General features: G+C 46.7%; 2 protein-coding genes across 5 annotated transcripts in view; both read right to left on the reverse strand.

Annotated features, from left to right (window-relative positions):
* Positions 1 to 913: 913 nt before the first annotated feature.
* OLFML3 (olfactomedin like 3) lies at positions 914 to 4,324 on the reverse strand. The gene is made up of 3 exons (XM_047728256.1): positions 3,474 to 4,324; positions 2,504 to 2,789; positions 914 to 2,200 (listed from the first exon to the last, which is right to left on the reverse strand). The coding sequence occupies exons 1-3, from the start codon at positions 3,585 to 3,587 to the stop codon at positions 1,380 to 1,382; spliced, it is 1,221 nt and encodes a 406-aa protein (XP_047584212.1). The 5' UTR covers positions 3,588 to 4,324; the 3' UTR covers positions 914 to 1,379.
* Positions 4,325 to 5,344: 1,020 nt separating this feature from the next.
* The window catches only part of HIPK1 (homeodomain interacting protein kinase 1), a 52,870-nt gene continuing 43,492 nt past the window's right edge, over positions 5,345 to 14,722 (reverse strand). For 3 of the 4 annotated variants that reach the window (XM_047724533.1, XM_047724535.1, XM_047724534.1), the window contains exons 14-16: positions 13,602 to 13,843; positions 11,631 to 11,761; positions 5,345 to 10,305 (exon numbers count right to left, since the gene is read on the reverse strand). In XM_047724533.1, coding sequence (XP_047580489.1) covers positions 9,817 to 10,305; positions 11,631 to 11,761; positions 13,602 to 13,843 — 862 coding nt within the window. In that variant the 3' untranslated portion in view covers positions 5,345 to 9,816. Of the gene's footprint in view, positions 10,306 to 10,820; positions 10,927 to 11,630; positions 11,762 to 13,601; positions 13,844 to 14,722 lie in introns of all 4 variants that reach the window. The other variant, XM_047724536.1, reaches the window with a different exon arrangement.

Below are 14,722 nucleotides of genomic sequence, written 5' to 3' on the forward strand. Positions count from 1 at the left end.
GGCCTTGCTCCGGAGTGCGAAATGGGGGCATGAACCTGGGCTGTCCATCCCCCCACCACCCCTACCACCACCACTCCCCCCATTTCAGGAGGAGTGGTCCCCCCACCCCGGGGAGGGACCAGACTCCAAAAGCCATGGTTTTCCTCTCCGGATCCCTCTCCCTTCCCTCATGGCCTTCTATAATACCCCCCTCCGCCCCCCCCCCCCCCCCCCCGCCAGCCTGAGGGCCAGGGCAGGAAAGGGTTAAGTTTCCAGGCCTCCTGGCCAGGCTTCAGCCAGGTTCCAGGACTGTGGTGGGGGTGACCAGAGGGATGTGTTGGGAAACTGGTAAAGCTACCATCTGGGGCATGGTCGCTGGCCCTCCTCCTGGCCCAAACCGCAGACGCCGTGGCAGCAGGAAAATCAGCGCAGTTCAGAGCAAGCTCCATTGTGTAACCAGCCCTGGGGGACTGCCCCAAGCTGGAGAGGGGAGTAGGGCTGGGGCTGGGGGAGAATCCACCTCAGAAGTGAGACCCGAGGTTCTTTCTCAAAACACATTTGGGGCTCTGGTCTTCACTAGAGTCCAGAGGGACTCAAGTCCACTTTATGATTCAAACCCTCTGAGAACTGGAATGGGAAGCTCTGCCCCTGGGCCCCAGTCTGGCAGCCAAGGGCAGCTCTGGGAGGGCCACTTCGGAGGAGAGGTGGGTATGGAGGGAGGCCTTTCCTCAGCCAGCCTCAAGTGGCGGGATTCTGCGCTTCCCCAGGCGCCTCACAGTAAAATCTGTAACTCGAGAAGTCCCCTCTCCCTCAGCAAGAGAGCCCAGCCAAATCCCTCATGTGGCTTAAGGAGTGGCAGTGGGGTGGAGGAGGAAAATGCAGGGTCACAGGGAGAAATCTGAGCTGAGGGCCACCCCAAACACACACAGGCGAGGAGCAGTGGATTTTCCTTTTAATGCAAAACCTTGCAATACAAAATGATGTGGAGAAAGCCCCCATTCTCCGGGGCACTAAAGGGAAAGGGCAGAGAGCCAAAGTCTCCTCCTCCTAGAACTCTCTCCCTCCACCGGACTTGCACTGAGGCAAGAAATATTCTGTTGCCCGTTTGCTGGGGCTGCCCCCAAAGGAGGGTCAGCACTCTGGGTCTGCGTGGCCTTTGGCCTGAAATTCATTGCCAGGGGGCAGGAGGGGAGCGACACTTAGGGTTGTCTCTCTTTCAGCTCCGAAAAGATCTCTCGACATCTAAGGTCCCACAGGAAACGGAGGGGCTATGAGAATTTGGCTTCCATTGGCTGCGTTTATGGGCCCCAAACTGCAAGTTGCCCACATGAGGAGCAGGAAATGTTGTGGGGACAGAAATGTGTAGAGGTGAGGGAGATTCAACCACCAGAGCTAGGTGCTCAGACTTCTTCCTCTTTCCTTCTCATCTCCAGCTTATAGACAATCTGGTAGCCATCATCCCAGGCGTAGAGCTGGCGCTCCCGGGGGTTGTAACGGAGGCTGGCATGGGCCCCATATCGGCGGGGGAAATACGGGAGTGCCGCCCTTTCGGGGGTCAGGGTGCCGCTGGCATCAAAGGAGCACTGGATGCGGGCGCGGCTGGCAGGGCGGGTGTTATAGACAACGTACAGGGTCCCACAGATGACAAAGGCAGCCTCGGCATTCTCTCTGGGACATGGGGTGTCCCACTGCTGCTCGGTGTCCAGGGTCTGAGGGTCTAACTTGGCCAGGCACAAGTGCCTGTCATCTTCCCGAGTGGCATAGACAGCCCAAAGGCCCTCCTCGTCAGCAGCCAGGTCGATGTATGTGTCTGCTGTCAGCCCATACGGGGGGATCAAACCCTCCGCTGGGAATACCGAGCTGTCCACCACGGTCCGGTTTGCCAAGTGGAATTTGATGAGCTGCAAAGTGTTCTCCAGCTCACCTCCCCCTCCAGGTCCTCCAGGAGGCCTCCGGGCGTAATAAAGAAAGCCACCATACACCAGCTGCCCTGTGCCTACCCAGGGGAAGGGCACCCGGACCCGGGAAGCTTTCCGGGCAGCCATGGTAAGGGTGAAGTCCCGCAGCCTTGGGAAGACAAAGGCTGTGTCATTCTGTGTCCCATCTAATACATAGATCTTCTCTGTCGGCCCCATTGGATCCTTGGTCCATAGACCAGCTGGGCCACCAAACCGCTTCAGGATCTTCATTGATCTCACCTGAGAGATGGTGTAGCCACAGTCTGTCGGGGATGGAGAAGAGCACAGGACAAGCAATACACACATGAGTTAGATGCCCGCTGCGGGAAACCCCCAGAGTGGGCCGCCTTGAGGACGGCTGCCGGTGGACGCCTCCACTCATACAGAGGATAGGGAAAAGGGTGCCCCAGAGGTCTGGGTCCCCAGAAATGCTCGCAATGGACCTGTCATTATAGAGTCCCCTAAAGCAGATTCCAGATCACACCAAAGTGGCCTCTGAACCAGGAGAAAAACAGGGAAAAGCCAAGGCAGAATACATATCCTGAGAGTGTCAGGCCTCTGCTTACCTGTCAGCATATCGTACTTCTCGTTTCTTCTGCCCTTGCCTTTGATCCCAGGGCCTCCGGTCACCTTCTCATCAACTTCCACACAGGGTAGAGCTGGGTTCTGGGTCTCCAGATAGTCAACCTCCCGCTCCAGACGGTCCACTCTCCCCGAAATGCTGTCAGCCTCGGTCCTGAGAGCCTCGCGCTCCTTCTCGGCCACCTCCAGCAGCGGCAGCATCTTGTTTTTGAAATCTCTCAGCTCAGCGGCATGCCGGCTACTTTGGTCCTGGCACTGGGCCAGCCGTTCCTGCAGGGATGGGGGCCAGGAGAGGGGCTGAAGGGTTACCACTCCCAGGCAGGGAGAGGCCCAACCAGGGAGTGAGGAACAGGAAAAAGCACAAACTTGGCCAGAGATCAACTCCCCTGCAACCCCCACTGAAGGGAAACCAGATGTTCAGAGATGCCAAATGTGCAAAAAACCCAGCTGGGATCACCTAGGCCTCTACCCCTACTTCATGTCCTCAGAGCCACTGCGGGTGGCCTAAGTACATGAGGGCAGTAAGGGGTCTCGGCTCCCCTGTACTGTTCTCCTCTTGGGAATGAACAGATTTCAACTCGGGAATGCCACAGACTTCAAACTGTTAAAAAGACACAAAGCTGCAGATTCTCTGGGAACTTCCAACTCTCACAGAATCATCAGCTGCCCCTGAGATGCTGTCCTGCCATGCTAGCTCTCATGTCCGAGTCCTCAGTCCCCTTATCCCACGCAATCTCAGGGTAAAACACAAAGGCCTGTTTGCTTTGGAATCGCTCTGTCGTTGCGGGGGAAGGAGGAGGGCTTGCACTTGTAAGGATACTCTTAATAAGAGTTTTCTGTATGTCCTCACAGAGCCCTGTCTTGCCATGTCCCCAGATCCCTGACACACTGGGTGAATCAGCAAGAGATGGGAAGTCCTTCCCGCCTGGCCCAGGAGAGAAAGGAGTCACTCACCTCCAAGGCAGCTAGTCGGCGTTCCATGTACTCCACAAGGTGGTGCTGCTGTCCTTGAAGGGGTTGCAGCCATGACAAAAGGAACAAGGTGACAAGAGGCGTGCGGGGCCCCATGGCAGCAGGAGAACGGGGCCGGAGTAGAGTGTGAGGTCCTGTGCCTTTTCCACTCAAGCCCGCTGCTTAGCTTTGGAGGCGGGGTGGGGGCGGTGCTTTCTCTCTTTCTGGATCTCGGGTCTCTCTCACTCACTACTCTGGAATGCTTTCACAGTCTCCATACAGCCCCCACCCGCTCCTTTCTGCCTGGACTGATCAAACACAGATGGCCCTATGGCAGAGCAGCCAGAAGCCTTAACCGCCTCCCACCTAGGATGCAGGCTCCCCGGGAGAGGGGAAGAAGATGAAACCCCAGGGCAGAGGCCTCCCGGGCAGAGGCCTTCCGGGCAGTCACCCAGAAAAAGGAGCTGGCAGCAGGAGGGAGGGGCCCCAGAGTACACTCAGCAAACTCTATTCCTGTTTTAGGAGAATGCATGCTTCCTTCCAGTCAGTGCTGGCTTCTGAAGAAACATCCATCATTAATCTTTTCCTTTCCCAGCAATAATAGCATGAATTGTTTTCTGCCTTGTTGAGTGGAAGCTGGAAGCAGGAGAGATGAGGTTTGAGGAGAAGAGGTGGGAGAAAAGATCGGAGGTCCCAGCTACACTACCATCTTCTATAGCTCATTGGCGCCATCTTGTGATAGGCACCTGGTGTCATCTCAGGATTCACAGGGAAACCAAGGCTTAGACCACACGTCCCGTGGAAAATTTTCCACAAAGTGAGCCAAGCAGATTGAGTTTACAGGGGTTTTCATCATTAAAACACAGATTTCCCCACAGACTCACCCAACTACTTAAGGGGCTATCCCAATCTCTCTCTGATTTAGCCTAAGGAAGAGAATATAACAGATTTAAAAACAAACAAAAACAAACCCAGATCACTGACAATTTAAATTAATTCTTGATTACCTGGAAGTGAGATTGATGGCAGAGCCTTTCTACTTGGCTTTCTCTTGCCTGAACGCTTCTAGGTATATTCTCTTACCAAAACTGGGGAACGTTCAGTGAGTCCACCCTCGTTTCATGTCCATTTATTTAGGAAAAAAAAAAAAGGAAAAATATAATGTGTTGCAGTCTAAATCAAAATACATGTGTTCTGACTTCCCTACCAATGGGAGAGAAGAGCTTATTGATCATTTCTCTTGGTTATGGTCCAAAAGTGTTTCTAAATGTGTCTCATCTCTATATCCCAACCATGACTGCAGAACCCCACAATGAATTAATGACCATTGTAGGGTAGATGTGTCCTGAAACATGTGTCAAAAAAAAAAAAGCCAAGTGAGTATAGTGTTTATTCAGAGACCTGCAGTGATTGATCTAGACAAATCTCTATTTCTTTATCAGGAGAAATTTTCTTCACTTTAGAATCAAGAGAAATCTAATCAGAGGGGCTCCTTCTCCAAAAGGACTTCTAACAATGCAGCTTGAAAGGTGGGAAAAATAGCGTCTTCTGTGGTGGTTCTGATTTTCATTACGATACTTCAGATGGTTGGTGGAATGTGCTAGGAAACAAAGTTTAGTTATCCTGGGTCAGAAGTTCTGTCTCTTTCAGAGGGCCAGGACCAGATGATCTTCAGTTAGGGCCCAGACACTCCATTCTTGGGCAGTGTTTTCTACCAACTCCGATTCATTTCCATTGAGGATATTTGTATGAAAGATGGATTTGCCCCTAAGCTGCCACTGATGTTCAGATGCCATGTACTTAGCCACTCCAAAGATGCCATTTTTTGGTCCCCTTTGCACCCCTCTAACAGAAGTCAAGAACAGCCACATGAATCAGAAAATTTACCCATTTTATTGATGCATTGCAATTGCTCTACATTTTACCATATTATGTAGAAAATACTGAAAATACAAGCTACTTTGTAAAACCAAAGACAAACATTGAATCCAAAGATAAACTATGTTTTACACAATGGACCCTTTTCCCGTAGTTAGTATTAAATTTTAAATATCTATTTCTTTTGTTAAAATGATTATTTTACATACTCCCTAAGTACATCTGCATTACAAACATAGCTCAATAATTCTCAGAAACTGTTTCTAGAGGCTTGTTGTAAAAGGAAGCGCACAACCAGAAAAGGGAGAAAGCAAAAAAAGTTTAAATCGCACACAATAACTAGCATATCAAATACATTTAATAAAGTTGGAATTCCATTGCAATATCAAGGATTCAAAGCAGAAATACTAACATTACATATAATGTACATATAATGTACTGCTACATGTAGTGAGATTATTTTTCAAGCTGAATCAAAACCACACATTATATAAAGTTTAGCGACAAACAACCATGTGGACATGCTGCACCATCCATCAGTTTAAAAAAAAAACCAAAACCCAAAATAGGAAGCAGGCTTGGGCCATTCCTGTCACTGAGAGGCATTTCATTTCCTATCCTAAAACAAACCAACCTAACCAGTGGGTTTTTGCAGAATAATGCTGAATAAAACACACATTACTGTGTTTGCCTGGCTCAGGGCAATCAAGCTGAGCCCCTCTAGTGGAGGAGGATGGATGGCCAGAACTGTGTGAAATGGAGTTCTTATTTCTGGGGCTGGTATCTGAGCTGAGCACTGACGCCAGTGTCCCCGTCCCCTCCCGGGAGCTATTAAAACTCTGGAGTGATCAAGTGTCCCGATGAGAACCAGAGTGGCTGTACTTAAGCCTTCCCCACTTTCTCTCTCACCCTGAAGGGGAGAAGCTGGAAGCACAAGTTCTGAAAGGACATAAAGCCTGAAGCTGGCCTGAGGTTAGGCCACTATGACCAGGTACCAGCCGCTCACTGAATTCACAGGGCTTCCCCCCATCCTGTCAGGGCTGGCAATATGAAGCCCCAGGGACAGATTCTAAAGCCACATTGAGCACTGTATTCAGCAGACACAGATGGATTTTTATCTTGGTAAATTTGAAATGTCAATTTGCAGGTTAAGGCTGAAAATTTCTAAAATTCTTAAAGCCACAACTGCTAGTACGGATGTTTCAGATAACAATACACACTCTGGGTATTGTCTTTTCCCCATGAAGTTAGTTAAGACTTGCACCTTAAGTGGTATCTACTTATTGGATGGGGGGGCAGGAGTGGAATGTTTTGTATCCCCCCCATATCTCATTTGTTACAAAAACAACAAATCTTTTATCCCTTGTAGAGGAAAGATAAGGAATAAAAAATGTTTCTACTAGAAACTAGGTCTGCCTTTGAACAAGAAAATAAAAATACGTTTGGTAAAAAAGGAAACACAAAGATCACACACATTGACCAGAAAAATGTGTAACATTAGTGATGGAAACTATACGAGCTGCTTGGGTATCTTCAATACAGCGGTGCAAACACAACTCAGGAGAATGACCACAAGAAGAAATAAAGAAAGAAAGAAAAGAAAAGTAAAGTAAAGTAAAGAAAAGAAAAAAAGAAAGAAAGGAGAGAAGAAAGGAAAAGAGAAAAGAAAAGGAAAAAAAAAAAAAGAAAAAGAAAAAAGAAGTAAGAAAAGAGAAAAAGCAGAATACACCAACATGTTCCTGGTAGGCTGTACTGACTATCTGCCCCATCGTGGAAGCCCTTACTCTTTACAATGAAGAAACAAACTCCAAATACCTTGACAGCTCCTCGGTGTTCAACCCGGTACAGAGCTTGCTGACCAGGCTCCATGAAATCTCCCATCTCCATCCTGCACCTCCTTGACGCCATCTCTACAAAGAACCAGTCCTAGACTTAGCCCTCAAGTACATAATTTTCAATTCAGATGGAACACTTCTCTATCTTAGAGTTAACCTTCTTCCCCCAAATCTTTTATGGGCAGGAACATCCCCATCCCCAGTACCCTCCACTTGACCCAGATCCATGCAGGAGCTGAGAGTACAAGGACAATTTCACAGCCCCAAGAATATTCAAGCTGTTAAAAAGAAACGTCAAAAGCCCGATGACTCAACAGGCTTTGGTTCCTTTTTAATATTCTTCACCGGCTCAGAAACCTTCCTGTGAGTTCCCTGTCACCAGCGGCATCACAAAACTCCTCCTCATAGTATGGGGACATGGTAAGCAATACAACAGGCTCTTTGGTATAAACAGATCTGTTATATGTTTTTTTCCAACAAGCAAATACTTTACTAGGAATGGCAACTATTTGCAGGAAGGACTGCCACATGGGAAAAGGAAAAGAAAAATCTCATTCTAAAAGTGATTGCACATACTTTAAAGAAAAAGAAAACCACCATATATTTCATATTCGCTTGACTCCTCTCACCTGCTTCCCAAATTCTCACAGAAGCAAGGTAGCAATGCACCGTGAGAGAGCCACGTGGGGAAAATGCTTCTGTGAGAACTCAGCTGAGATTCCAGACTGGAAAGGGGTAGACGTGGTGCTAAAGGAGAAAAGCTGCTGTTTTTATTTTTCAACGTCGGCAGGGAAACTGACAACAATGCATTTACACGACACAGCTACTAATCCTGTTCTGATAAATCCCAGTGAACAGCTTAGGGTCCACAAGGGCTTGCTGGTCCATCCTAAGGCAAGCTCACTGTAAACTCTATGAACCACTACATTATCATATAAGGCACTACAATAAGGGAAGGAGGAGAAAGGGAAGAAGAGACACACACTGAACAACTCCTCACCAGACACACCTGTGCAAAACAATTCCAAGGGTCTCCTCTCCTTGCAGGCAATGCCCCTGCTCATTCAACACTACAGTAATATGCTCTAATATAATTGCAATTAGTTCACATACATTCCAACAAGTATCAGTTCATTTTGGTTTAAATACAATGGAGACATCCATTCCATCTCCGGGGTAACACTGGAGGATCAGATACACACTAAATACACAATTCAAGTGTAATCACTACACATTTGATTACAAATAACATTTTGGGTTAGCAGGAAAAATTGCTTGTTATATTTTTCTAATCAATATGTACATATTTAATTATGCAAAATATTAAAACACCACCATTACAAAACTTCTAAAATATTTTTAAATTCAGTAATAAATTTTTAAAATATTTTTTGCAATTCCTACATGCACTTATTGTATAAGTCTTAATAAGAGAGCATTCAATTTGCTGCTGGCATACAAAGGAAGCTACTTTAAAGTATAAAAGCTATACACAACGTTCTTATCTGGTTTCAGATTCTTTAGCTTTCTCCCCAAATAAATCATAGAACAGAAGGGAGAGATGAGGCAAAGAGAGAGAGGTGTATTATTGAAAATTCATATTAATCTTTAGGCAAAGCTCACCAATGCCAACAACCTTTAGGCAAAGCTCATCTATACCAGTATCGCATAATACAAAGAGATTTTGCATATAATAAGACAACCACCACCATACAATAATAACGACCTTAATGGCTTTTCCAATAATAAAATTTAAGCTGAATCAGAGAGAGAAATACTTTTAAAAAATAACTTAAGAAGAATGCATGGTACTTCATTTAAAAAGAGTAATACCTAGTGCTTTCACGGTAGGTATGGATTCTCTCACACTAAGTTACCAGCAAATGGTGAGCTGCCTTTTTAACACTACTTTACAATAAACACAGGAGCAACTGAGAGAATCCCAAGAGTAGTAAGGAGCAGTATATAACCAGTTTTGCAAAAATAACAATTGCCCAGTAAGTATAACATGACATGAAAACAAACTAAACACTGTAGTCTCAGGTCCCATAAGGAAAGGTAAAATTTTGAGAGGAGAAATGCCTGATAGTCAAATACAGACTTGTGTAAGCTGCTCTTAAAAGAGGCAATTAAGTCTTGGTTTTTAAATAAGCAAAAAGTGATGATTTTTCTTTCCTCACTTGTTACCAGATTTCAAGTCCTTCTATCAGCATTTTTCCTCTGACCAGCAATTATAATAAAACAAAGTTAAATAGAGGGGCTTCACTTGGTCTTAAAAACATTTATAGAAATCAAGTCAGAGAGAAAATATTTTTCAAAGGGTAACTTCAGAACGATCTCTCTTCCTTGGTAACTGCAGAAGATGGGCATCTGAACTCTTCCAAATACCAAAAATGCTGTCACAAAAATAAAGAATTAAAAAATAGGGCAGACTTTGGGAGACTACAACAATGCAGTCAACACTAAGACAGGTTCCCCAGAGAAAAACCTTCTGCTTCAGTGGGCCCCTGCAGAACAAGTTGCTGGCTAAGGAGTTTCAAGAGGGGCCTAAGGGAGGAGTTCATCATAGCCTGTTATTAAGAACTCAGGGCCAGGAACAGGCAGTCATGACCCCTCCTCCCTCTGCTCACCAACTACAAATAGGAATACTGGCTGATCTTGGTCGGACTCAATGGGTATCCAGTGTAAATTGTTGAGCCTCGGGAAGACCCAATGTAGGACTGGGTGGCAAACTGGTGTTGGTACTGAGCAGGGGCCACACTGGCAGAAGTGAGAAGGCTGGGCCCAACGCTGACAGGGACCTGGTGCACCAGAGTGCTAGGGTGGGTGCTATAGGCTGCAGCATGCCTTGAGGAGCCCTGGGGGGAGAAGAGATGAGCAATGGAGCTGGTGGAGCCCAATGCAGCAGCAGAGGTGGGGGCAGCATACGTATACAGGTGAGGCTGGCTCGGCAGGTGAGCAGGGGCTGGGGCCAGGTGTGGGTGCCCCGTCGAGTGTAGTGGGCTGCCATGCTGGAAGGCGTAGGGGGCCTGGGAGAGCGGGGCCACAAACGCCTGCTGCCTGCGGGGGGCAGGGTTGCTGCTTCTCTCCTGCGAGGTTGGAGCTGACGATGACTGCTGGTTCTGGAAGGAGGAAGAAGGGGGTGAGGAACCTTGAGGTCATTCCGGTTCAGGGACCAAAGGCCAAGTGGAGGATTGAGGTTCTAACCTGTACTGTTCCTGGGCTGCCACAGCACAGAATCTCCCAGACTGGCAATGCTGTCAGAAGTCAGACCCTATCCCTCCACCTCTTGGAAGAACAGATCCTAACCCAGTCCAGATACCAGCAGTTTGCTCCTAAGTACGACAGAGGCCACAGGGGAATCAAGAGTTCACGGGGGCAGAGGGTGGTGGTGCCTGGGTGGCTCAGTGGGTTAAGCCCCTGCCTTCGGCTCAGGTCATGATCTTGGGGTCCTGGGATCGAGCCCCGCATCGAGCTCTCTGCTCAGCAGGGAGCATGCTTCCCCCTCTCCCTCTGACTGCCTCTCTGCCTACTTGTGATCTCTCTCTGTCAAATAAGTAAAATAAAATCTTAAAAAAAAAAAAGAGTTCACAGGGTTACCCACTCCTGCAAGTTAGTAACTGTTGACTCAACTCACCCTATTTTGGTGCCAGGGAATTTGAATTTTTCCTAACCTTTCTTTCTTGCCATTGTGTTCTTTTGTTCTCCTCTAAGTTCTTCATATCCCTCTTGACTTGTGGAGCCTAAAACACATGTACTAACTCGAACTGACATTTGCACTTGCGTGTGCTTTCTCTCTCTCTCTCTCTCTCTCTCACACACACACACACACACACACAGTTACATCCTCATGTTTACACTTTCTTACTACTGGTAGACCTCATACAAGCACCAGAATTTTAGCTTAAGAAAGAATAAATAGTACCTCTTTTACAAGCAGAATAGTTCTCTCCCCACCCTATCAGATCACATAGTGGTTAGTGGGGGAATCTCAGACTCAAGGCAACACACAGCACTAGAACCAGTTGATGAAGTGGCCACAAAGCTTTGCACTGTCTCTTGCCTCAAGTAATCGGTGTGAGGCTCAAGGTTATTTATGACCTGGGTGATAAAGGAAGAGGACCTGGGAGCAAAGTATGTGGTGGTACAGAAGCGGGCATGGACTAAAGCACCCGAGGCTCTTCCTAAATTCCAGCATTTCTCTAATCTTCCAGGACAGTTTAGGGAGGTCTGATGGAAAACCTGGAATATGCATCCTCAACACACTTACAGAGGGAATAAAGGGACATAGCACATGCAGACATGACACAGGCCACAGAACACTAAACGGTCTGACACAAAAGGGGCTTCATTTGGCTTTATTCAGCAGTCCAGCCAGAAGCAGGGTTCTCCAGAGAGTGACAGTAGGGAGGGCCCCAAACAGAAGGCAGCAGCCCCTAGCGCTTACCTGGCTAAGGTTGAGTGGCTGTGCTGCGCTGGTCCCCCCGCGTGGAGCTCGATACCCTGTGGGGGTGATACAGCATCCAGATGACTGCCCACTCACTGAGGCCACTGGCTTGGTCTTACTGCTCACGAGACCTAAAAAAAGGGTCAGACCGTAATGAGTTATGAGTAGCCTCAGCTAAACCTCAGATGGCATCATATTCATCAGTCCACATCTGAAGGAGGTTTGCAAAAGTTAAGGTTTCATGTGTATCTTATTTCCTCAATTACGTTTATACCAGAGGAACAAAAACTGCACAACCCATTTCTTTTCTGGCTTGCTACAAAGCTCCATAAAGGATCTTCCAAAGATTCCCTTTAGTAAATCTTATATAGTCTCTCTCTCTTTTTTTTTTTTAATTTATTTGTCAGAGTGAGAGAGAGAGAGCGCACAGGCAGACAGAGTGGCAGGCAGAGGCAGAGCGAGAAGCAGGCTCCCTGCCGAGCAAGGAGCCCGATGCGGGACTTGATCCCAGGACCCTGGGATCATGACCTGAGCCAAAGGCAGCCGCTTAACCAACTGAGCCACCCAGGCGTCCCTCTTATCTAGTCTCTTATAATGTGCAAGGTACTACTAGGAATACAAACACCAGTGGGACACAGTCCCTATGCCCGGAAGGGGCCTAGAGTTTTATGTAGGAAGGGGTTAAACAAGTATAGAAATGGCAATGGGAAGCTGAATAAGATGTTGGTAATACTCAGGACATTTAGGTGTCAAAGGGGCTTCAAAAGAAGGTATGATTAGATCTTATTGGGCACTCACTAGCTTCAAATTCTAAGAAACTGCAGGCCAGTTGGATATAAGCAAGATCAATTTCAAAATTTTGTTTCCTCTGTAGTCCTACTAGGAAAACAGAATCATTTATTCAATGATTTGTGGAGTAGCCTCTATTCTTTGGACCCAACAGTGGACAGAGCTTCCAACAACACTGTTCAGTAGCTTGGCATCAGGAAGTTCTGCCTTGTCTTCAATGGGACAGCTACCCACTTCTGGGGGACGGGGACCATACTGAAGCTTAACACAATATCCTAAAATCAGAATCCTGTTCATGTCTCTGGCAGTAACACAATTCAGAGTAAAACACTAATTTACGTTAAGTACAGCACAGACAGCTATACTGACACCAAAAATTCATGCTTCCCTCCTTTGGTGTACAGAGTTGCCACTGGAAAACAGCTGCCTAGACAAGGACTCCGTTTCCTGGGCCCCCCAGCCTCCAGGTGGGGCCATGGGGTTAGTATGCATTGTTTCCAGGGCTCAAGAGCTAAAGCAATGTGTGTCCCTCCTCCAAACTCTTCCCTCTTCTCATCAGAGGCTGAGGATTCCTGGTCTCTGATCCTTGACTCACTGCAGGCCCACCAACCAGGAGCACTAGCACTGGGAAGTCATGTGACTGAGAAGCAAACTTCTATTATGTCAAACCCTGGAGATCTGCGGCTTGTTACTACAGCTAGCATTACCTGGTAACTGAACCAGCGAGCCCAAGCCCAGCATCTAACAGGAAAAAGATGGAGGAAGCTAGGTTGATAATAAAACCACAAAGTATCACTGCTATGACATCGGGTAAGAAAAGATCTAAGTACACACTGTTTAAAAAAAAAATAGTATCAGTTCCTTTTCACTCTGGATTATCAAATTTGAATCACTTGTGACAAAAAAATTTGCCCGCTGATTCTCCCGGCTGTACAACAGCTCTTGTCTGTGTTCTCCCATCAAAAGTGAGTACATTTCTGAGACTACAAATTCACCACTATGTTAACCTGAACAAAATAAACAAAGTAAGATAAACTGGTCGCCAAAAATATTTTCACATCCTAAGGAACTGATTTCTGAATTAAAGAACTGGTCGCTACCATTGGCATAAGTAGATTAAAGCGACACGTTCAGGACACAAACAGCGACAGAGAATTCCCATGTGGCTGTGAGGATGCTCACCTGAGGCTGGGGCTGTCCCAGTGCAGTCACCGAGCTGAGTTTTCAGTGGAGGCACAATGATGGTGCGGGTGCCGGCGCCATCCCCCGCGACTCTGCCGGGCCCCTCCACCAGGGGTCCACTGTTGCCCCGGAGAGCACTCAGGGTATCAGTGGAATATGGGCTGCTCAAGGAAGAGTCAGAGTCTGGAGAATCATTGACAGTGACATAACTGATGACGTTAGACCTTGCCTTCAGGCCAGAGCTGAGGAGAAGAAAATAGGTGAAAATTCAGCCCACTTTTAGCAATGTTTCTTTGATGATCATTGTTCCTCCCAGGACGATAATGGCAACAGAGTAACACGAGCAGCAGCAGACTTCTGAGCTCTTATTCTGCATCAGGCACTATTCTTACCCTCCACATAGGTCTCACTAAAACCTCACAACACTTCTATGAAGTAGTTACTATAACCCCCATTTTGCAGATGAGGAAGCTGAAGCACAGAGAGATTAAGACACTCAGCCAAGGTCACACAAGTGGTAAGTGGTGAAGACAGGATTCAAGCTGGCACAGAATGCTGCCAGATACACAGCTCTAACAACTCTTCCACATTGCTGCTCGGCCATTTCCACTCATGGTTATTTCCATAGTATTCTCTGTATCATCCTGCTAAACTATATTAATGATTCCTTGGTATGTCTAAACAAACTTCTCACCATATATTTTTTTTTAAATGTTCCTTCATAAACTGAACTCCACCTTCTTAACTTTAATTTTTCCTCATTTTTTAGAGAGACTTGGATCTAGTCAAAGAAATCCTGCTGGTTACACATTTTTCACCACTCCATAGTCATTTTTCCTCACTGGAAAGTTTACCTTTTCTCTTCCCCAAATCAGTTCAGAAACCACTTTCAATGCTTAGTTTCAAGTCTACATCCCATTTGTAAATACCATTTTATAACTGTTAATATCATTTGTAAATACCTCTTTTGAGGTACTTCATTCTAAATCTGCTCTTTCAGGTCATTAAACTTCATTCATATGTAACTCTGCAAAGTCTTCTCAGTTACTATCGTGTGTGAACCCCACCTCCCCAGGTAAACGCGGTGTTATTCCCTCTTCTTTATGCCTAGCACTAAAGGC

This window comes from Lutra lutra, chromosome 4, assembly GCF_902655055.1.
Source record: "Lutra lutra chromosome 4, mLutLut1.2, whole genome shotgun sequence".
Classification (NCBI taxonomy): Eukaryota; Metazoa; Chordata; class Mammalia; order Carnivora; family Mustelidae; genus Lutra; species Lutra lutra.